The sequence below is a fragment of the Pithys albifrons genome, chromosome 24, assembly GCF_047495875.1.
Source record: "Pithys albifrons albifrons isolate INPA30051 chromosome 24, PitAlb_v1, whole genome shotgun sequence".
NCBI classification, from domain to species: Eukaryota; Metazoa; Chordata; class Aves; order Passeriformes; family Thamnophilidae; genus Pithys; species Pithys albifrons.
In genome coordinates this window covers 4,833,515-4,857,350 of record NC_092481.1, presented here as the reverse complement: position 1 = coordinate 4,857,350, position 23,836 = coordinate 4,833,515, and the positions used below count along the sequence as shown (strand labels likewise).

The 23,836-nt window shown below is 53.1% G+C and overlaps 1 protein-coding gene across 2 annotated transcripts; it reads right to left on the bottom strand.

Annotated features, from left to right (window-relative positions):
• Positions 1 to 23,353, bottom strand: RSPO1 (R-spondin 1). Of its 2 annotated transcripts, XM_071576648.1 has the most exons (6): positions 23,112 to 23,353; positions 7,050 to 7,148; positions 4,992 to 5,183; positions 4,012 to 4,161; positions 3,496 to 3,684; positions 1 to 2,952 (listed from the first exon to the last, which is right to left on the bottom strand). In XM_071576648.1, the coding sequence occupies exons 1-6, from the start codon at positions 23,317 to 23,319 to the stop codon at positions 2,801 to 2,803; spliced, it is 990 nt and encodes a 329-aa protein (XP_071432749.1). In that variant the 5' UTR covers positions 23,320 to 23,353; the 3' UTR covers positions 1 to 2,800. The 2 variants fall into 2 exon arrangements, with proteins under 2 accessions (XP_071432749.1, XP_071432748.1); XM_071576647.1 differs by lacking the exons at positions 7,050 to 7,148; positions 23,112 to 23,353 and adding an exon at positions 6,767 to 7,007.
• Positions 23,354 to 23,836: the final 483 nt, after the last annotated feature.

The following is a 23,836-nucleotide window of genomic DNA, read 5'->3' as shown; positions in this document are numbered from 1 at the left end:
CCCATTTATTGATTTATTGATTTAAAGATGCGTATTTTACAGTGATGCCACGGAGAGAACACCACAACAGGGTTATTAGGTGGACAGAAAGAGAGCAGTCATGTGCGTGTGAGTTGAGGTGACATCACCTAGCTAAGGACATCTCAGCTTGGACTGGGGAGGTCAGCATGCAGTTCACATTGTTCAGAGGGAAAATATCCCCAAATTCATAACTGAACCAGCTCTCTGGGAGTGGGAATAAGCCCAATTCTTCAGCTGATTCAAAAAATTAAAGAAATTTAATTTATTTCTTATATTTTTCATCCTAAATGTTCTAAACCAATTTAATTTTAAAATCACCCATACTGAAAACTCTTGGCTATTATTTATATATATTTCAAACTTCCTGTTGCCTTTGACCCATTTTCTTCCCATTTTGCTATGAAAAAGGAAGGGGAAAGGCTACAACAGAAAGAAGTTCATCAGTTTTTCTAAAAATCTCTAGAGTTCTCTAAAATAGGTTGTGTTGATTTATTATATGCAATTTAGTTTTGAAATAGTTGTGCTAATAGTGCCAGGAGTTGCTATGGGGAATCAAGTCATTAACGGAGCCTCATGTAGAAAACCTTCCTAGTCCTCCCTTTTCCCTAATCCTCACTGAGAACTGGATGGAGATACGATAGCGGGAGGGAGAGGGAGACACAGAGAGAGAGCAAGCTGAGGTTCACCAGTGGGTGACTGGTGGGTGCTGCTGCAAGTGGAAGGGAAAATGGTTCTGCTTTACATGCAACGCTGTGGCACAAACATACTTCTCTCACAGGCTAGAAAATAGAATGAGATCGGATCTTTCAGCCGGGAGGCTTTCAGGAATCGTCTGAACATGATCCATAAACAACTCAGAGCATGACTTTTAAGAACCTCTTTCTCTCCCTTGCTTGGTATGCTGGTCGTTTATCATTGTGCTGAAATGGAATCCCCTTTCAAAGATGTAACAGCTTCTTGTTTACTTAAACACAAAGTGGATGATGGGCTGAAAGGTTTTCTGCCAGCAGAGCAGTCACGGAGAGCTTGGTACAGCTCTGGAGCTGAAACAACTGTGCAGCCCCCACGTCCTGCACTGAGCCAAGCCAGCCCTGGCACGGCACTGAAGGAAGTTCGATGTCCTGTGCTGTACCCAAGTCCTGGTCAGGTGCCATGAATTGCAGGAGAGAACTAAGGCTGCCAATGTGTGCAGGTGACCCTTTGGAGAGATGGGGGGCTCTCCCACAGGTGTCCCTGCACACCCACTGGCTCGCTCTGCCCTCCAAAACCACAGAGCAGAGGGTGGTATGGAAGTGAGCTCAGCAGAGGTCATATTTGGCAGGTTTAGTCTGGGGTGAGCTTTCCCCTGCCCATCACCCTACCAGGGAAGCTGGAGCTCCAGCAGCATGTCCCTGATCCACCCTGGGCACATCTCTGGGAACCACAGCACCTCCCCAGTGCTGTCCCTCCGAACCAGAGGGCTTTGGTTGAACTCTGGAGGAATTAAATGTGTCTCCATGTATTTGTGCAGAGGAAGCACATTTTGAAATACGAGGGCAGTGAGCAACGTGGCACCTTTTGACACTGCTGAAGGTAGAACTCCCCATGCAGAGCAGGAAGCATTTCCATGCACCCCATGCAGGCCTTGCTAGGTCTGTCCTGCACAGTCCTTGTCCTGGTTCCTCTGTCCAGGTGTTGGCTCATGCAGAGCAGGAGAATCCAGGGAATTCCAGCCAGTGGCATGCAGACAAATAATTAAGAAACTTAAAAATCTGTTTCTCTTCTGCAGAACCTGAGCTGTGCCTTCCCCCTCCTACCTGCCTCCCTCCTGCCATGTGCCAGGGTGGTGTCCAGCAGCTGGACAAGGGTGTCCCCAGCCCAGGGTGGTCCCACAGCTGTGACTGTCCGAGCAGAGTCACAATGTTTCAGCAACCTGTGGTTCGCTGTAACCTCTCATTTTCTCAATCTGCTGTGTATTAACCAGATCCTTCAGTGGGGAATTCCGTGGGGCACAGCTGGGGTCCCGCACGCAGGACGGCTGGTTTGTGGCTGCAGTGCAGCTGGCAGCATTCTCTGGGATTTTCTTAAAGCTTTGATGAGTTTCCCTTCCACAAGTGAGTCTCTGTTCTGTGGGACACCAGCCTCCATAGGGGCCAAGGTATGAACCACACACTCAGGAAGCTGGTTGTCATTTTGTTTTCTGTTTTGTTTTTTTTTTAATTTGAAATAATTCTTTGAAGCAGATTCAGGGCAGATACCACTGACCTCTTACCACAAACTTTTAACATGTATTCGCAATGATAAAGTCATACAGCTTAAAACACAAAATAAGGGGTGGGGGGAAGAGAAAGAGGCCACTGCCACATGTGTCTGTGTTGGGGCAAGTGGCCGTGTGAGTCCAGTTGTCCCCTGGCGGCATGGGGCTGCACTGGGGCCATGTGGGGCCACATGCTTGGGCTCCAGTTGAGGCCTTTTGGTCATGAAATCTCACATCCGTGTCATTTGCTGGCTCATGCTCCACCTCTCCTCCCTGCAGTGTCCCCACAGAGCTCTGGGGCCGTGGGCTTCCCCTCCGTGTGCGCTTCCGCTCCTCTGCAACGTCCTTCTGTGATCCCAGGCGGGGAGCGTGTGTTTACAGCCTCCTTAAGTATTGTGTGTGTGGCTTCTGTCAGTCTCGGTCAGTCTGGAGTATATGTCTGTCTGGACATGTGTAGGTGTGGTGTAGCAGTGCTCTGTTCAATAAAGCTCTCATATACATAGCAGCAATGGAGTCTTGCCATCAGGTGACACACAGAGCCAGCTACTGGGCAGGGCTGGCGGGCGTCACGGGCACTGCGGCCCCTCTCTGTTTGCTCTTCCTCTTCTTGGTGCCAGACTTAGTGTCTTTGGTGTCTTTCTGATTTCTGTTTCCGTTATCTTGCTTTCCTTGCTCTTCCTTTTTCTTCCTTTTCCCTGCAGTCAAGCAAAGAGGCAGTGTGAGGCTCCCCAGTGGAACGAGCCATCAGGGAATGGATCGTCCGTGTCCACCTCCCCTTGCCCTGCTGGCTAATCCCTGTGCTGTCAGTCACTGCTCAGAACCGTTTTCCCTCAGAAGACTCAACACAGCTGCAATCCTTGTCCATCCTTAACAGGATAACCAAACCACACTTCATCCTAGGGACACTCAAATTCCTGGGAAAAACAGACCTAAGCATTCTGGTAGAGAGGACGATGCCCATCATGGCAGCACACAAGCATCAGCTGCTGTCAGCCAGGGAAGAAGCTGAAATAGCTGAAAGCCTGTGAGACACACAGCAAGCTGTGCTGAGCATCACCCTCTGAGGGGGCTGTGTCACTTCTACCCAGGGCTGTTCCTAGCTGCCATCACGTTGTGTCCCCTGCACTGCAGAGGGATGGGGATAGGGAGCATTTGTGACACTGCACAATGGGCTGAATATTTGTGTCTGACCAATGGATACATGGGAAGGGATGGTGAGACACTCCCCCTCTGCTCACCTTCGGGGCACTGGCTCTTCTGCACAGTGCATCGCCGCACGTCTGTGGTGGGGGGACACAGGGACACGTCTCCAGAGGGAGCCTGCAGGATCCGCCGTGTTCGCTCTTCATTGCCCTTCTTGAAGCCACAGAGCTTCCTCTTCTTGGAGCAGGGCCCCCAGGGTCCCCACTCACTCATTTCACATTGTGCTACCAGATAACAAGAGAGCCCAGCATTAATTCCCCATTCCTGGGTTGCTGCCTCAGACCTTCCCAGGGCCCTTGCACAAGATTGCATCTCTCCCCACACCTCAGGGTGGAAAGGAACATGTGTTTCCCCAGCAGCTTCCTAAATTCCCAAGTACCCCCTTCCTTGCTGCACCACACCATCTCTGGGTCAAACTTCACAAACACTGGGGACTGCTGCCCATCCAGGATGGCTCCCAGAGGGCTCTACCCCTTGAAGGGTTTGCTGTGCTGTCACCCCCACCCACCTCTGGGCACACCAGGCACAGGGCTGGGCTTGAGGCCACTTACCAGGACTGCTGCACTCCATGGTGCCGTTGGCAGCAGCGTAGCCTTCGGGGCATGTGACGTAACATCTCCCTTTGTGCAAATACAAACCTTCCTTACATTTTGTGCAAAAGTTTCGACTGAAACAGGACTCACAGTTCTCAATTTTGCATTCTGGGGAAAAAAAAAACAAAAAACACCAAAGGCATCATGTAGCCTGATGTGAGCAAAAGGCTCAAGAAACTCCACACTGTCAACCAGAGCTCAGTCCTGGATCTTCCAGCAGTCAGGGCACATCTCTGAGATGTCTCTGAGCATCATGCCAGGACTGGCTGTGCCACTCAGAAATCAGTTTTCTTGGCACCATTCCCTGTACAGGACAGCCCTGTGCTGCAGCTCTCACAGCCCACAGCAGCTGCTACCAGGACAGAATCAGGTGGTGTGGGAAAGTTTTGGGCTGGTGTGCAGCTGATCATCACTCAGCCAAAGGGAACAGTACAAAGTCCTGGATCAAGGGCTGCAGCTGCAGATACAGGATGGGCTGCACAGAAAGGGAGTTATATGGAAACCTTGCCAGGAGGGTGCTGTGAATGGAACTGCCAGGGGAGTGATCGTGTCTTTCCATGTCCAGCTCTTTTTGGTGCTCTGGTAGCAAGGGGCAGCCATAGGCCAATGATCTCAGAACTGCCTGGCTGTGGTGAGCAGGAGGGGAAGACAAAAGGATTTGTCTGAGCAGTACCTAAGTGGCTCAAAGGACCTCCAAAAGAAAGAGGGTGCTAGTCTGTCAGCCCAGGTAACAGATCTGCCCAAACATTCTGCAAGATCCCACACCTTCAGCACGCCTCTGTGGTGCTGAGCAGTGTTGTTGCAGGTGGCTGCCCTGCCTGGCATTGCTCTCCCCTTCCATACAGCCACAGCACTTCCACTAACCTGAGCAGAGGCACACAATGCCCTGCAGAGCTCTGCCACCCACCCGTGCCCGTTAGCACCCACCCCACACTCACTGATGCACTTGTTCATGTCTGTATTGCGAAGGCCAAAGTATCCCAGTGGACAAGAAGGCAGGCAGATCCCAATTTGTCGGATATCGTTCCTCTCCAGAAGAATGAAGAGTTTGGGGGAACACCTCAGGCACCCATTGAACTCGGAGCACAGGTCACAGCCTCTGGCACAGCCCTGACTCAGCTCGGTGCTGACTGGAAGAGCAGGAGACAGGTGATGGTTACTGCCAGCGCTCTGCAGGCACTATCTGTGACCCCAAACCACCTGCACCATGGGCAGGAACGTAGGCAAAGGGAGGTCTGGGGTCCTACAGCACTGACATGCTGCCAGCACCGCTCTGGTTGGGCACTACAGCCCCGTGATTGATGCCCTCAGGCACCAATGCTGCTCCTAGCACAGCGTCGCGACAGTGGCAGCGGTGAGGAGCAGGACCCAGAAGCAGCCACCAACTGTACCCAGAGCCCCAGCACTGCCCCCTTACTGCTTCCCAGCCTGCCCATCAGCTCTGACACCCACGTGGGGCAGACACTCACGACAGGCACGTGCCCAGGGGTCCAGCACCTCCTGCTGCCTCCCTGCTCGGAACTGGCAGTGCCTCCACGTCGAGGACGAGTGGGGACCAGAGCGTGTGGCCCTGGAGCGAAACTGTTCGACTAATTCCATCCATGCTGCATCCCAGGCTGGAGCTCGCTCTGACCCTGCCTGTGTTAAACTCTCTCTGGCAGTCAGGAGATGTCACTGCCCCCAAAATAGAGATGTGTTCTCAGCTCCTATGTTCAGTCCAAGAAAAATACTCAATCCCATGTCTTGAGAGTTTTCTGCTTTTAATTATCATATAAAATGCTGCTTGTTTTGAAACCAATCGCATTCTTTGCAGGCTAGAATGCAGGTTATTTTTATTAGTTTATTATGCAAGCCGTGTCCTTGTTTATAGAAAAGCCATGTATTTAAAAGATGTGTTCTTTTAAATACCGTGTTTACTACACTTCAAAAGCAAGCACAGAGCAGTGCAGCGTTCATGTGCCAAAAGGAGAAGTAAAAGAACTCCCCTGTCCCCTCGCTGTGACCCAAGAGCCTGGCAGCCCCCCTGCTGCCTGTCCAAGCCCCATTGCTGGGTCTGTGGGTATGGGGGCTGCCACAGCCTCAGGAAGAGACACAAAAAGCACAGGGGTCCCCAGCAGGGGTTCCACAGCCTCCAACCTCCGACTGCCAGGAGGGTTCATAAGGTCTGGACTGGGGCCTCCTTGGCATTGTGTCCCTGGCCCCTGTATGCAGGGACCTCCAGGGGATGCAGCCCCATCCCTCCTGCAGCGCTGGTCTGTGGCACCAAGCTCTGCATCCATGGCAAAGGTATAAACTGAGCCCTTGCTGGAAATTACCCTTTATAGCATTAGCCATGACGTCAGCTTTTCCTTGTTCTCCCAGGGCTCAGCGGTCCCAGTTTCAATATAAAATCAATTTTATATAATTTAATTTAAAAGAGTTTTAATGTAAAACAGTTCTAACATGAGCTTACATAAAGGAGGGCAAATGCTCGCAACTGCTCATGTGCCAAATCTGCCTGGCTGCCCCATGTGAGCCCCAGGCTGGGGGGATAACTGCCCCCTCTGTGACCTCGGGGCTGGTGGGACAGGGCATCGTGTGTCTCTGCCCAGGAGTGGGACTGGGGGAGCTCTGCAGGCCCTGCTTAGCTCCCTGTGTTGTAAACACATTCACACCTGCACGACCCACACAGCATCATGAGAGGAAGTAGAGAAGAAAAGCATTTCATACATACTTCGTCTTTGCCTCTTGCCCTTCACCACTTTGCTGCTGCCCGTTAGATCCATCGAGCTTAGAAAAACCACCACCACAAGCAGTCCAAGCTGCATAGTAACTCTCCAGCGCTGCAGACCCTCCGTCGCGGGGTGGTCGGGGAGCCCGCTCCACGGCTGGGGTCTCTGCTGCCGCTAACACGTCGGGATCAGAGCTGAGAGTCTGTGCACGGAGCCTGGTCTGGGACCATATCCACAAACCACATCAGCACCAGCGAGCTTAGGTAGCAGGTAACATGGCTCTACCTTCATCCCCGTTAGGAGTGCAGGAGCTCAGCCCTAGTCCCATCGGGGGCTTGGCAGCAGGCGTTGGCTGCTCGCAGTTTCCAGCTGCACTGGCAGGAACTGCAAAGGAAGAGGAGAACAGGTTAACTCAACAGCCAGCATCGCTCCCACGATGCTGGGGGCAAGCACAGGGGTGTGGGGTGAACTGAGGGTGCTGGTGGCACCCAGCGCAGCGTGGGGAGAACTGCGCTCCAGGTCCCTCTTGCTCATAGTGAGCACCCGTCAAAACGCTCAGCGCAGCTTTGTCATCTGCCAGTGCTGCAAACAGTTATAGTTGGAATGGATTTAAAATAGAGCCAGACCCCTGGGCCGCCCTCCCCGAGCAGCAGATGGCTGCTGTGGGTGCCAAGCACACAAGATGTTTCCCATCAAGTGGGCACCTCTGGGGCTGGTAGTCAAGCAGAGAGCGAGTCTGCAATCCCCTGTCTGGGGACGGGGTGGGATCCTCCATGAGCTGCCCAAAATGCTGTGTTTCTGCTCCAAGGGAATTTCCAAACCTCCCAACTCCCATTCCCTGGAGCACAGGGCAGGGTCAGCGGCAGCTGCTCTGCCCAGGCTCACTGTGTCCCACGGTCAAACTGCCCGCGCCAAATACGGCAAGGAGTGGCCCAACGTGGAAGGCAGGACAAGGTAATGGGACAGTAACACCAGCAGGACTGCATGCAGCAAACCAATGGCTCTGCATGACCCTCTGGAGAGCCAGGGGAAGCCCAGGCAGAGGGCAGTTGCCTGATGGCCAGCTGGTGCCCAGGACTCCACCTGCCCTATTCTTGCCTGGGAATGCCCAAGCCCTTGCTCTGCCTGGTTGCTGGTCAGGGGCATTTTCCCTGTGGTTTTCAGGTGGTTTTCCCTATGCTTGGCATGCAGGAAGGTTGAGCTTCAGGCTCTACACCAAGAGCTCTGGCACTGCCAGGCAGGGCCCAGCTTCTCTCTGCAGCTGGCAGAGCAAAGCCCCGCCAACGGCAGCCATTGTGTGGGAATAAAGGCAACAACATTCGCTCTGTGAAGTCAAATGAAACAGAAAATTGTTTTAATCCCTTTATAATAACTGCGCAATCGCCGATGTCCCAAATGACTGGTGGCAACAGTGCTGGAAGAGAGCCTGGCCACAGCCTGGGATGGGCATGGGCCCTGGGCAGCCAGTCCTCTCCCTTGCCCACCCTGGGGTGGGGGATCTGCTGAGGAACCACCAGCCCAAGTAGCCCCCCCCCCCACTCCATCCTCCTGAGGGTGGTTATGGCTATGGCAGCAGAACACCTGGAGGGAGGGGGCTGGTAGCACCTTGAGGCAACTGCTGCAGGGAGGTGTGACCCAGGTACCACCAGGCGTTGTGGCAGCACATGCCACATCACTGAGCTGTGCCCAGTGCAGGCAGCTCCCAGCAGTACTGACTCACCTGTACTGATGGGGCTGGAGACCATCGGGCGCTGTGGGGCACTGCCACTATCCCCCCACCCCGGTGGCTCTGAACTTTTCACCGTGTCCCTGCTGCGGCTGCCGGGGCAGGAGCCCAGCGCTCCCCATGTGCTTGTCGTTACAGCTCACGGCTCGTCCACAGGATTTTCAAATAAATAATTAGTCACTTGTGTAAACACCAACTTGTTCTGCACTTCCAAATCTGTTTGCTGCAAGCTGCTTTATAAACACTGTCAAGTGCTTAAGCCGAGCTGTGGGAGTGTTTATGGAGCAGAGAGCTGTGCAGAGCGGGGATCCCCCCAGCCCCCCAGCCCCTCCGCACCTTGTGTGGGGACCTGAACGTGGTGCGGGGCGGCCGGGCTGGAGGGACCCTCAGGACAGATGATGTGGAGTGGTTCGGCAATGCACAGCACGGCCAGAGAATCCTGGGCACGGTCAGTACAGCACAGCCCAAACTGCTCCCAAATGAGCTCCGGAGGGAGCGCGGTGCCGCCGCCTGTTCCGCCTGCCCCCGCTTTTTAATTAATTACGGCGGCTTTGCGGGTGAAGTGCGTTCGCAGGAAGCACACGCCGTGTTTACACAACACTCACAGTCTGGGCACAGTCCCCCAGCGCGGGGACAGCAGCAGGGATGGATGTTCGGAAGGAGCAAACACAGTCCCAGCGTGCCAGAAGCCAGTGTGAAGCTTGTGCTACTGCCACAAACCCCACCTCTGGGGGCTTGTGCAGTGCCAGGGTAGGGAAGTGCCATGGGAAATCTTAAGCACAAACCAGACAAGCACAGGCTTTTTGCTCCTTGTTTCCTTGCTTTCTAGCCTGAAGAGAGCCTGGCCTTGGACACAACTAAACAGCCGTCACAGAAAGGCCACTGGCATCCTATCCCAGGTGCTGCAGAGCCAGTGCCACAGCAGGTCTCACACGATCTACAGGCTTCCAAATCTCTTCCTTGAGCACTCAGAGTCTGTGGTGAGCCCACCGGAGGGTGCTGCAGCAGAAGGGTTGGACTGCCAGCTCTCCCCACCTTCACCTCAGGACACGAATTATGACTCTTTCTGTTATTGCATCCATCAGTCAAGCTCAGGTTGCTACAAACAATTTCCAGTCTAAACATTAGCAGGATTTATGCCATTATCCCATCAACAGGAAGAATTTGGGGTAACCTGAATTGCTCTGTATTCATTTATGGAGAGACCTGGCCCCTGAGTCTGAGATGGCACTAAGCCTTGTTTGCAATTCAATCAGGATAAATTGGTCCTTGGGAGCTCCAATACAAACCAGAAAATGTAAACCATCCAGATAATTTGCCATTAGTCCTCCTACATACAAGGTGAAAAAGACCAACATTATATCCCCAGGATATTCGAGACCTAATCCACAATAACTAAATTGCTGATATATTGCCTTTTGCTGAATGTACTAGGGATCCTTAATGTAAACGGGCTCTCCAAAGATTTACTGAGCCTGGGAGAGAAGGACCAGATGCTGGAGGCAGGACAAGCCCAATTACAGCAGCAGCAGGAATGAACCCCTGGGAACTGCCAGGTCGCTGCCAACAGCTAGCTGGGCACAACTGTGGAGGGGGGAAATCGGGTTTCCAGGTCCCAGAGCTGGATGGGGAATTTGAATTTCTCCTTGCTAGTCAGTGAGGGGAGGGAATACGCAGGAACAAGTTTCCTGCAGGAGGAGTCAGGGTTTCACGGGGTTGAACTTGGCTTAGTTTGGTCCCAGGTCTCCCAGCCCCACACGGGGGATGGCACCCAGGACAGTTCACCCTGAGCCCTCCCAGCCCCAGCGCAGAGCCCATCTCCTGGGAGGTTTTGGGTGGCAGCAGCAGCTCCACATTACCAGCACATTCCCCAGCCTGCCTTTGTGGAACTTTCAACAAGGCACTCATATACCAGTGATGGCACCCGGGTATCAGAAGCAGCACCACTGTTCCTGCTCTACAGGCACACAGGGATGTGCCCACAGTGCTGGTGCTCCCCGAGCCTGGTGCCTGCTGTGCCAGCGCTGGTGACGCCATGGCAGAGCACCCTGCCTGCTCCACCAGCCCTGCCATGTGAGAGAGACAGCCAGGGCTGTGGGGAGAGGGTTTGGGCGCTCATTCTTTTTGGGAAAGTCCCTCTCTCTTGCTCTGTTCCTGAGGGCTGTTTTCCTGTCGGCAGGGCTAACACTCTGGGACCAGCACTGTGAAACCCTCCATGGAGAAAGGTCCCACCACGCTTGGCTCAGCTGCCACTGCTGCCACAGGGTGTCTCACACGCCTCCAGCAAACATCTCTGCACATGCACAGGCAGAGCTACTTTGTTCTGCTTAATCCTTGAAGCAATAAAAGAAGGCTGCATTAAGTCAAATTTCCGAACCAGAAGGTCTTCATTTGATATTAGATCCCAGCGCCAAGTTCTGCAAAATCCCCAACCCATAAACTTCACTGAAAAAAATAAAATAATAAAGCCCAATCTGGCAGCAGAGCTCTCCAACAGCATTGTTGAGGTCTGACTTCTTCCACCAGCTCCTGCACTGCATACCCTGGGTCTGCGGAGATGTGCTGTGACCTGCTGATGGGGAATATGCCGAGGAGAGGCTGCTGCTCATGGGAGCTGCTCTGGGAGTCAGCAGCACCCCAGCCCCTGCCTGCTGCAGCCCCCAGCTCCAGCCCTGGCCCTGCTTGGCACCAGCTCCTCGCTCGCCTCGTGTGGTGCCTGGCACAGTAGCGGCTCCAAGGAACCCTGAGATCCACAGTGCCACAGGCCTCCCTCCAGGAGCGCCTGTGCTTCGGTTGTAAAACATCAGGAAATGTTTTACGGGGGGATTTCCACAGCCCTCATGCCAGCTCAGAGGCGGCACACTCTGGAGGAGGAGGGAGAGCCCTGGGGCAGGCTGCAGGATCCATGTCTGCTGCTTTTCCACAGAACCAGAGCAGCATCTGGAATTGCACTGGAGTTGTCCCAGCAAGCTCAGCTCTGTGCTGCAACCAGGATGCTGGCTGGGGATCTGGTTACAGGCATGGGGAAAGCAAACCTGTGTCTAGTAGGTACAGCTCAGGTGGGCTTGAGCCTCCTATAGATCAATAACTCACCAAATGCCAACAAAATGCACTAGAACAGCAGAACCAAAGCAACTTTCAGACCAGGAAACACAGAACAGCTCAATTTGGGGCAGCAGCGATTGGGGCACTGAAAAACTCACTCTTCCCTGAAAAGGGCTCCCCAGCCAGCCCAAAAGGCCCATTGCTGAGCAGATGCCCCAGGATGTGCAGGGTGAACACACATCATGTCAGGTATAGCCCTGCTTGCAGAGACCCCACAGGGGTGCAAACCTGGAAGCACAGCTAGGGAAGCTGAGGCTCTTTCTAAACAAGTGCACAGGTTCAACTCAATATCCAATTCCCCTCTTATTTTGACCTAAATTTCTCCAAACAAGTGCTTAGAGCTCCTTCCACTACCGACCCTGAATGCTGACTTTATAAACACAAATTTCCAGGCTGGAAGTAGCTTCGTGAGCCATAGCCACTGTGCTGATCTGCATCTCCAGGCAAAGGCAGAGCCAAAGCCCAAAGCCCAGGGCAAAGCCCTGAGCAGCACCTGAGGCTTTCTGCTTGGCCATGTGCACAGGAACCATCTGCCAAGAGGAGCTTCCTGCAGGGATTCCCAGTGCTCTGGCTCTCCCAGCGAGACGTCACTGCCTGGGAAACAAGAGCCCTACAGAGCCAGGAGTAGCATCAAATCCAGCAGCAGAGGAAAACAAACTGGGAAAAATAACCCCCAGCCTCAGCCCTGGGCATGGGGCAGGGCAGGACACTTGGCTGGCAAGAAGGAGCAATCAGGCAGACAAGAGTGTCCTACAGATTAACTGCTGCTGTCAGCACATCCAAATTCTACCTTTTTGTGGAATGACAGCACCCTGCACCACTGGGATGGGGAAACCAAGCTCTGAGCTCTGCAGGCCTGGCAGTGCTTGGGGTGGTTTGCAATGAAGGGCACCCTGCAGCCAGCCCTTCTGGAAGCAGGTTGGTGGTGGGCACCACTGGAATCCTGTCTGTGTTTGCCAGGTCTTAGGCAGACAGGCACTTCCATTCTTGGCAAGACACCAGGTCACCCTCACAGCAACCCGGGAAAGGGTCTCTGCTGCCAGTGCCACTTCTCTCAGTTGTGTGGTCTCCTTTGTCCCACTCTGGGGCTGTCCTCACAGGCTGCGGGGGCTGACCTGCAGCCCAGGTTTGTTGCTCACTGCAGTGTCAGCCCTGCAGTGCAGACAGAGCTTTGCCAGCTCACATCTAGCCCAGGTGATGGAAACACAGGGTTATGCTCAGCTCTGCTCTGCCTGCAGGGGGTCACTGCCCTGCACCTCCCAAGTGGGTGCTCTGCACCCCAGCTCCTCCCTGCTGTGTCCCTCAGGGTGGTGCTGCTGCTCTCGCAGCGGCTGCGCAGGGGCCAGGGAGCTGATCCAGCTGAAACGAGCCTTTTTTCCAGCGTGGTTTCCAGGCATGTGGCAGCGCTGGCGTTCCCAGGCCTACAGTGCTGCCACCATCCTCCCATCCAGCCTCTGAGGCCCTGGCTTCACGAGCAGGGATGAGCGGATGGAGTCAGGAGTTCACCTGCTCCAGGGTCACTGATGAACTTCAGGCAAAATGATTCCAACTGGACAAACCTCCAGGCAAATATTTCACTGCAAGTGCCCAGTCCCCATGGGATCTCAGCACAGACCTTGCCACCCCAAATAGCACTGTAAGCACTGCCCCAAGTTCACAGATCTTCAAGTGACAGGATATTTTGTGCAGGTACCTGCTGATCCCTGTGCAGGAGAGCAGAGGCTTCATGCCTGTCTTGTCATGCAGCATTTCCTCCTGCCAGTACTACCCTATTTCAATGCCTTTTTACTCTTCAAACCTAAACTGCATCATCTGAACACACCTCCTCTGTCCCTAGGGCCGTTCAAGGGAACACATACATGTGAGCCCACAAAACACTCCAGCAACTCAGGGATGACCATTCCCTGGTCAACCCATTAACACATCTCTCAGCATCCCAGCTCTGAGATGTCCTCCTCCCAGAGGACTGAAGTTGAGGTGTCACCTTGACCTGTGCTCTCACTGGGGAGCAGTGTCCCAGCAGGGCTGCAGGAGCCCTGGCTGACCCACAGAAGCCAGAGCCAGATCCAGCAGCACTTCCCCTGCACATCAGCAGTGAGTATTCACACCATGTCTAATTATTGCTAATTCTCCACTGATCCCCCATCCAAAACCTCAAGGAGCACGTACTCACCCCACGCTCTCTGGGCGCCTGCCGTGCCCCCATGGGCGCCTGGCAGCAGGCTGGGTTAGGCACAGCCACAGGAGAACGGACACAGCAGCTGCTCAGCTGCCCTGTCCCCTCATTTCCCCTGTCTCTGGGATCAGTGGGAGGGCAGCAGGGCAGGGCCACCCGCTGCACCACGGCCAGCAGGACTCCGCAACTGGTCCAGGATCAGCACTGAGCTCCAGCAAGCTGATCAATACCCAGACCAGCTCTCCGTGTCCCCTTCCCCAGAACGGGAGAGTAACATGGTGGCAGAGGGCACAGCCAGCAGCCCAGATTCCCTGCACACCTCGGGTGAGGGGGACGTGGATCCCACAGATCGCGCTGCGATTTCGCACAGCTCTCATTGTCTGAACTCATTATCCACGTTGCACAAGGCAAACCCGCCGTCGGATGCTGACACGGCTCGCGTTCCTCATTAGCAGCCCACATTGCAAAAGCTCCATCAACACAAACATGCATGCTGAAGCCCTTACCTCCGACTTGTCACTCCCTCATCACTGCAGAAAAGACTCTACTGGGTTCTCAGATTTAAAATACTAGAAGACCAACTACAAAAATCCTCGGTTCCTCCAGAGAAAGTTACACACACGTTTTCTGTCAAAAAAAATGAAAAATATATTCATGGCGAGTTCATGAAGAAGTCTGGTGCATTTGGGTATTTTGGTCACTTGTTTTTTAAAGCAGGTCTCTAACAGGGTCCCAGCTTTTGCGCGGAGAAACAAACCCTTCTGCGATGTGCAGGATCTCAGCTCGTAAAGATCGCTCGGGCTAGTTCCTACTCCATCAGCCCACGCTGCTCCCTGCGTATGCAAAGCAGAAAGGATGTGATCATATCACAGCAATTTGCACATTAATAAATCCTGGTCTCAATCCGTAGACTCCATCCCCATCCACCGGGTAGGGGCTTTTTATTATTATTATTACCAGCGTATCCAGCTTTGTAAAGGCATCCAGTGCAAACTCCTGCATGAGGGAATTCCACCCCACTAGTACCACCTCCTAAGACAATATCCAGCCAAAATATTGTGACTGTTGCAAAACCCGGACTGGAGCTCCACAAAGGACCTTCTAGCCTCACATCCAGAGCCAACAGGGTCTCAGTAAATTACTGCAGTGTGACACACCATCGAGCTGTCTTTGTAGTCTTTTTTATTTACGACAGTTAATTCTGAGTTATTACTAACATTTCAGTGGTAAGTGGCATATGAAGTCATCAGCTGTCACAACTGCATCTGTTAATAAACATGTCAGATATTAAAAGCAGCTTATTATCCTCTGGAGGGGGAAGGCATGAAGGCGAAGAGCTCACTGCCTGGTTGTTTTTCCATTGCTGTCTGAGCAGCAGGAGGAAAGGCTCCTGCTCAGGAGAGCAGTGTGGCTATGGTGAGGCTGCCTGTATACCTGCCCTCCAGCACACCTGAGCAGCCCATGAGCTCTCCTCCCAGTGCTGCCAGCTCCCCTTTCCTCTTCTGCCTGATCTGGGGCGTCCAGGAGGGCGCACAAGCCCCCACTGAAGATGGGTCCCTGAGCATCACTCACAGCCGCTGGCATGAGCCCTGGGATACTCAGTGGGACTCAGTATGGACCCAACAACCCTGCAAGGGTACGGATACAGAATGTGGCATCAAGTAGCCCCCCAGACACACTGGTTTGGAGAGCCTCATGAACTCCTCACACACCTGCCATCCTCTCTGCTGTGCACAGTGCTTGTGTGGGGGCAGGTGTGAACACAAGGATGCAAAACAATCCAAAACAGGCAAGAGGGAAAACTCACCCTTTCTGCAGCTTTTCCTTTGCCCTGTGTGTGTGTCAATGCATGTGTACATGGAAGTTTTATTCATCCTGAATTTTCCTTGACACCTCGTTAAATATCCCTCATTTCCCACTTGTAAATGATAACACCGAGATCCTTGTGATCTCACAAAAGTGTTGTGAATGTGTTCTGAATGTTGGCAGATGCTCAGCAGTCACTGCTGCAAGTCTTCATATTAAGACCTTTTTCTGTTTATATTTGGACCTTTTTCACTTTCTATTCTAGGAAATTCTCAAGTACCATCAAATGTTGCTCTGGGACAACGTCACTATGTTGACCGTAAGAACAAAAAACCTGATGAACCCAAGATCTTTATTTTATGCTGGTGTTGAACAGCCAACACTTCCCCTTTCTGATCTCAGAGCACTGTGGCCCCAGTTGACAGCTGTAGATTAAGTTTCAGTCTGGAGCAAATGTTTATAAGTGAGCAATAAACCCTGAAGACAGAGCTCTGTACTGGGACCGCTGACAGACCCAGTTGTAGGATCGAGGCTACTGTCGTGGCAGGAATTAGCCAACAGAGCAGCGGGTCTGACTGAAGGCAAAGGGATGTCCTTGCAGTGCCCTGGTGCTAGAGGTGTCATTGCAGAGGATGGTAAATCACACTAAATCCTGCCTTAACACCCTCCACAGTAAATGCAGCATCAAGTCCCACATTTCTTCCCCCTCTGACAGGAGCTCATTTACCGGGTTAGTTTTCTTCAGCTAATGGTTGTTTCAGGCTGATCTTGAATTAATCCTAAACAGGTTGTTTCTCTCTTGGACAGAAGGACATGAAATTCCACATTTTAGCAGGGTAAGATGCCAAGTGACTCCAGATTGAAAGCAGAGCTCTGACTGGGGTGTTCTTTGACGCCCACAGCAGGTGCCTGGCAGCCCAGGCTCCTCCAGCCACAACACAAGCACATCAGCCCTGCACAAAGCTGAGGGGAAAACCTTGCTTCCCACTTCTACAGAAGAAGTGCCAACTCCCCCATGTCCCCTAGCCCACCCTTTAAGTGTGTTGTTCTCTTTTGTGTTAAAAACTTGCTATTTCTTTTTGTCCAGTTTCATCCCTATATAGTTCCTGCCCTGTGTACCCCCTGCCTCTCTCAGCAAGGGGAAGGAGCTCTTCTCCATAGAAGACCCACCCTGTCTGGGGACCACAGGGACACCCAGGAACTATGTCCTTTAGCCCAGGCTGCAGCTGAGGGCAGGGGGTGCACCCAGGTCTGCATTCAACAGCTCCATCACTGAGCACCACAGCTTCTGTCAGACCCACATTAACCCTACCAGTGCCTACAAGTTCCCAGCTGGCACAGAGGGTGCATTACTCATCCCTGGTGCCTCATCAGGCTTTGATAATATCTCAGCATAAGCAAAAAGCAGAAAAGACGCTCGCAGAGAAAGCAGAAGGAAAGCAAGTATGTCCTGAAGTGTCTGTGACGCTCCCAGCCTTGATGAGAGCTCTGCTCTGCTCTGCTGCTCCAAGGGTTCTCTGCTGCAGGATGACTGATAGCCCAGGCAATTATTTGCAAGTGTAAATTGTAAACACCTGCACACTTGCAGCCTGCAGTCGCAGGAACACGATTCTCCCAGTGCCTGCTTACTGTGTTGATACTTGCTCTGGCTGCAAGACAAGGATTGTGTTCCTGGCAGGAGCTGTGCAGCCTGCACTGGGGTCAGGCACAGGGGCACACGGGATCACGCCTTCCATGGAAGATGTGGGAGCCAGAGGATGTGGAGCTGACTTCCTGATAGGATCACCCAGGCATGCCTCTGCTTCCCAAGCAAGCCTGGGCTCTCATCCACTCAGGGCTGTTCGCTGGCTGCGCTTGGAGGCGGCAGCACTGACAGCCTGGCAGTGGCCTGTGCCGGAAGCATCTCCATCTGGGATTGTCCCTGGATTGTCATCCCGGTTTGGTGCTGAGAACCACGAGCTGCAGAGCCATAATTATCTCAATGTAAAACTCTGTGGGTGATAGGAGAGCAGGATCTCATCACCCACAGAGCTGGATAGGATGAGATGGCCCATCCCACCCCAGATGTGGTGCAGTCAGCTGCCAGGTCCTCCCCGTGGGGTCTGGCAGGACTGACCTGCTCTGGGCTTTCCATGCCCAGGACAGGGGGTTGTTCCCGTGTGCCCCACCGGCTGCCCAGCTCTTCAGACCCTTTCTCCTGCCTGCCAGGTTTTCTGACACCTCACCCATGCAGTCTGGACATTTCCCCTCTCCCCCAGGAGGGATGTTATGCGCATATTGGGAAACACTCCTTTCCCATTTGCTCTGAAGGCCCTTTTCCCCTGTTGTTTGAGGAATGCTGTTTGAATTAGCTCCACGGATTGCAAACAGACCCCGTTGTTTTCCTTTCCAAATGCAGGGAGGCTTCTGTTCTCCCTGGCCTGCTGGATTAACCAGGGGCCTTACACACTGACCCCTCTGCAGCTCAGGGAAGCTAATTTAATCCCAATATTGTTACAGATCACAGCAGGACGGATCTCACAGATTCCTTGAGGCAAACCAGCATGGTGTGCTGGCAGGGACAGCACACTGTGTGTGTAGAGACAGGAGCTGCTGCAATATTTCTGTTAAATTCCCTTTACAAAGCTCCTGCAGCTGGGGAGGAGAGCAGTGTTGTGGGACTGAGAGGACACCCTTGGCATGGGTGTCCCACTGAGGAGATGCTCTGCCCACATCCCCAAAATTCCCTGGCATGCTGGAGGGTGCAGAGCAGCTCTGGATCCTGGCAGAAGAGAAGGATATGCAGACTCACATCTCTCTATTTCTTTCTCCTCATGATGGTTTTTCCCTTTGTCCCTGCTCCTGAGTCTTGTGGAAGTTGTCTGTGATGTGATGCTGAGCCCAGGAGAGGCATCAGCACCCTCACAGTGGGGCAATCAATATACATCTCACTTGTGTTTTCAGTGGGGAAGATCCACCTTCTCATCCTGTGCAGTGTCACAGCTCTGCCTCCCTTTCTCCACAGCCCAACCTGAAACCATCACTCTCCCTAGGACAGCCAAGGAGGGTGTCCAGCCCCACCAAGCAGGGCAGGGGGGTGTGGGAAGCACCAGGGTTTGGGGGAAAGCCCTGCCCCTCCCAGCATTGCTAGGGGGGCTTTGATGATTGGGAAAAATAAATTACTTTGGGACGCTATTAAAGAGAAGTTTGAATGATGACACACCACAGGGCTGGGACTTCCAGCGTTTCTTGTAAACTCCATCCAGAGCTGGAAGTGGAAGAGGCCACTGGCACAGCCAAGAGAACACGAAACCAAAAGCCTCTGCAGCAGGAGTGGCTGTGTGAGCAGCTTGTGCCTCTCCACGCATCTGCTCCTCCCTCCTGTCTCTGCTGCTGCTGCTACGGAGGCCCTCCAGGATCACGGGGCAGAGCCTGGGGAGCAGAGATGGGGCACCCATGTGAGCCACAACCCAAAGACCTGGTCCATGGAGGCTGGGAACAGGAATGGGAGCTAGGCATGCAGTCCCTGCTTGAGCCCATCCTCCTCTCAGCCATGATCAGCTTTTGGGAACATTCCTGATGGATGACATTTCCCAAGGCATTGAGGAAAAAAATAAGAGAAGGCACTTTTTTCCCAATATAAATTCTTGCAACATTAAAAACCCCACACAATAGCTGTAAGCCCTGGAACGGCTGGGGGTAAAAAAGCTACAGCTTGACATGGAAATAGCACTGCCATCCCCAACTGGTGAGTCCCAGATGTGGGACATCATGTGTGACAAAACCCCAGAGGCAGGACACGCAGGAAGCCTGTAATTGTTGTGGGCTCCCATCACCGCATGGGGACAGGCTGGTGACCTTGGGAGTCCTGAGTGCCCCATGGGTCACCTGCCACAGTGAGAGCAGAGCCCTGGCCAGCAGGGCTGGTGCTGCAAGTGACGCAGGGTTTCTTGCTGGCCCAGCTGTGTCTTGCCAGGAGAAATCTGGGATGGTTTTGGGACCCTGGAGTGATTTAGGGACCCTGACACAGTTTGGGAACCCCCCAGGCATGAGCTGGAGGTTCTTGATGACCCACGGCACTGATGCTGGTGCTTCAGGTGGAACCAACACAAGACTGAAGGGTGAGCAGTGTCTGTCCATGTGTCCTCACTAACAGCAGACACATGTCCCCTGGGCAGGGATACACTCGAGTCAGCCCAGAAACATCACTGTGCTGAAACCAGCTGAACAGATCTGCTGAAAACACATTGAGGGGATCCTTGTGCAGCAAAAGTCATAGCCATGTGCTCACTTTGCTGTGCTCTGAGCCACTGCAGAACAGTAATTGCAGAATTACTGTAGTTGTAGCCCAGGACTGTCCCATGCCCTGTGCTGAGGGCACACAGATCGTCCCGTGCCCAGCCACCTCCTGATGTGCAGCAGCTCTGCAGAGGTTTCCAGCAGAGCCAGGAGCTTTGCTGGTGTGGATGGGAAATGTCTACGTATTGTGTGTTAAACTATATAATTAATTGGATGCAGTGCTCGGCCAGCAGCTAATTCTGCCCCGGGGGTTTGGTCATTGTACAGACACGGAGAAAAGCGAGGCCCAGCCCGGCGCTGCAGGATGAGGTCGGGATGGAGGAGGCCAGGCAGGGAGTGATGTTCAGGCTCCTGGGGCCAGGGCAAGGGGAAAGGGGAGGCTGAGATGAGGATGAGGAGTCAAGGTCAGGACAGCTGCCATGCTTCCCTCAGCGGCAGGGACTGGCGGTACTGCTGCAGCAGCTCTGCCCTCTCTCTTTCTGCCTTTTCCCCCTTTCTTTTGTTTTTTGGACATGTTTTTTGTGTGGGATCTCAAGGTGAGGCTGGCCCAGCCTGCACTCTGCACCATCACCCTGCATCTCCCCTCATCACACCCCCATCATCCACCATCAACAGCCATCATCCTGCATCACCTGCATCACCACCCTGCATCACTGCAACCCTCACTGTGCACACCAGCCACTTTAAACACCTGCACCTGCACAGGGAGCATTTGTGTGTATTTTGAATATTTACAGGACAATGGCATGAAGAAGAGACAGGTCAAGCGTGGCTTTTTCAGGAGGCAGAGCAGAACACACCAATCGCAGAGCAGGAAGGACAAGTGAGACAGTGGCCAGAGTGACCATGGGGCAGCAGAGCAGAAGGTGGGGTGGTGGAACCAGCACTGCCACAGCCTCTCATGGTGCCTCTGCCCTGGGAACTTTGGAGTTTCATTTCCAATTAAGGTTTTCATATGGTAACATTCAGAGTTTTGATGGGAGATGAAGATACTTTTGCCTGAGAGAGAACATACTTTCACTTCTGTGCCTGGCCCAGGAATGAGTTCTCCACTATTAAAATGTAATTTAATTTATCTCCATGGGTTTTGTGATGACTGGGATTTGTTCTAAGGAGACCTTTAAAGGAGAACTTTTGCATTATTGAATGTATGTGCTAGGAAGTAGAGTTTTGGCATTCTCTGATAACCAAATTTCTTTTCTATCCTCTACTATATCCATCATGATAAAAGCCCCTGCCAAAGCCCTAACTCAATCCATGCTTCTGGCATATTGTGAAACGAATCAGCAGGAGAAAAAACTGAAACTCACAAGATGCTCTAGTCCAGTGCTTTTTAATGTGAGTTTCAAGGATATTGATGGTTTACCTCATCAGGTAAATATTTGTAGCCCGGTTGTTTTCCCAGGGTTAAAGCAGGAACAAGTGGCTGCTGAAACTGCAGCTGATTTGCTCTGACAGACCTCAAGCAGCTGCAAAATTAGTTTTTCTGATATCTGGGGCCCTGTTGTACATGCCAAGCAATGGCACTGGCACCTTCTCAGCGAGGGCTGCAGAGTGATCCCATTTTCTGGGGATGAGCCTGATGGACATGCAGCTCCCTCAGTTCCCCAGGGCCACCCCACCCACAGGGAATCTCGCTGAATGGTGCGACTGCTCTGTGCATGGGGTGAAGGGCAATGGACCCTTGACCCTTTGCCCTTTCATGAGGTTTCCTGAGTGCAAAGCAGAAGGTGTCATTTTAAGAGACTATTTTTATCTCTTCCCTGATGCTGCGCTTGTGGAGCAGAGCCACAGCAAACTGTGCTGTGGAAAGAGCTCCTTTCCCTATGAGCATCTCCAGGGCATAACAATGGCTCCGAGGCCAGCAGAGATCCAAGGTGGTTTCAACACCGAGACTGGCATCACCCCCAGGACCCACATGGCACACACACCTCTTTGGCATAGCCAGCACTGACACCTGATACGCTGGCACAGAGGACAAGGTGCCTGTGCGGTCCTGGCTGCAGCTGGGAAAGCTGCTGCTCTGCTTTGCATATAAGTCAAAACCTGTGAGCTACTGGTTACAGACACTCACTGCTTTAGCAGGCTGAAGTGGGAGAAGGGAGGGAGCTGCCAGATCCCAGCTGGTCTCTGCTCCAGGAGCTGATGGAGGATTAGCCCAGCAGCATGTCTTTACAAACTGTCGATTCCCAGAGTACACAAAGCAAAGCTCTGAGGACTGTGTGTCTCAGCACTGAGGCACAGGCAAAGACTTTGGGAACCTGATAGCAGTTTCCACTCAGACACACAGATATGTGGACCCCAGCTTCCTGTGGCCCCTGTCTGTCCCACATCAGCTCAGCCTTGGTGAATGCAGTGCTGGGACTGGTGGCAGGAACCAAGACCCCTCCTGCCTGCAGCCCCACTGAGCCTCCCCCTCCCTGGGCTGGTGCCCCACAAACCAGAGAGGGTTTGTAAAGCAACTACAGGTCCCTTTTGGGATGTCCTGGAACACAGAAACCCATTCCCTGCTCCCCACTGCCCACTGCCACCCTCTTGCACGAGGCTGGGGCCTCCCCACTGGCCGCCCTGTCACAGTGGAGCTGGAAGCTCTCGCTACTTGTTTCAGGGGAACTTCCGACATTTCAAAAATTGTTTTCATTCTGGCTTGGAATGAAGACAAATATTTCAGAAATTTCCTGGATAACATAAAGTTTAAAATACCCTCCAAACTAAAATAGAAGCGTTGAGCTATCTCAGCTCTTGCATTATGTCATATCATGCCAGCTCACGGCACACCGCGCGGAGTCACAGATGACTTGTCATGGGGAGATGCAAACAAAAATACCAGTAATGTCAGCAACAGAGGAGAAATGAAATGCTGAAATGACAAATTCTCTAAAACTACTTTTTTCCCTTTGTGCAAATTAATTCTCCATGGGAAATCACTCTAATTTTTAAAAAGAGCACAGTCTTGCCAAAGCAGCTCTGCTGTTCTCTGGAGTGGGACGAGCACACTGCCGAGCACTGGCCAGCCGCAGCTGGGCTGCTCCGGGCTGTCCCGGTGACCCTGGCCGTGCTTGACCTCTTATCGCGCTTCTCGCCATCCAAGGGCAGGCGATCTCTACTCTCCCGCGCGCCGGGGCCCTGCTGTCTCCAGCACCGATAACGCCGGGATGCATCACGCTGGGTTAGCGGCGCGAAGCTGCGTCTCCGTGGGAGCGCAGGAAGAGGTTCCGTGGTGCTGCCCTGCCCGGTTCCGTGGGACGGCGCTTACCTGGCTCAGCTCTGCTTGGCCGGGGCTGGCTCCTGCCCTCCCTGCGCCCAGCGCATCGCCCGCCCAGGCGGCAGCTCAGCGCCGCGGCCGCTGCCCCGCACCGGGGCTCCGCGCCGGGCAGACCTCCGGGCGCCGGCTGGCACCCATCCCCCTGCCTGCCCCGTGCCTCTCCAGAAAGGCACTGCTGGGAAGGACTGCCGGGGCTCATGTCTCCGGTGCTGTATCCACCCCTTCCCACCCTCTTGGGGTTCGGTCCTGCCAGTTCCACTTGTGGGCTGTCCTCACCACTTTGGGCCTTTCTACCGCTCCCCTTCTTGTGGCTCTGGATGTCACCACAGACACGCTTTTATGAGAGTGGGCTTGTGCAAGGCTTGTATAAAGTGTTCTCAGAAATACGAGGTCCTGTCATTTGTAAAACTAATAAAAATGTCCAATAATTTTTACAAGGGAAAAATGAGTCATTGGATGGCACATTTCTCATTACTGGCATTTTACAATTAAAATGAGCATCTATTGAATCAATCCAAAGCTCTTATTGTTAGCAGACACTAATAACTTCCTGAGCTATTGAAGATACTTTTTTTCTGAAGAAACATGACCCCTCGCCACGGCATTTCTCGTCGAGAGTGGTATCCAGCTGAGACCAGCTCTGCTCAGCTCCTGCTGGATGGTTTTCAAACACATCCTGATGAGACTGGTGGCTATAGCTGGGTGGGAAATTGTTT

What these genes read in the sequence shown, in the direction of transcription:
- RSPO1 (XM_071576648.1), bottom strand. Translation starts at nt 23,319, where the DNA reads ATGAGCCCCGGCAGTCCTTCCCAGCAGTGCCTTTCTGGAGAGGCACGG. An exon ending in AGACATGAACAAGTGCATCA is followed by an intron (nt 4,162 to 4,991) that starts GTGAGTGTGGGG and finishes TTTTTTCCCCAG; the next exon opens with AATGCAAAATTGAGAACTGT. An exon ending in GAAGAGCCAGTGCCCCGAAG is followed by an intron (nt 2,953 to 3,495) that starts GTGAGCAGAGGG and finishes GCTTGACTGCAG; the next exon opens with GGAAAAGGAAGAAAAAGGAA.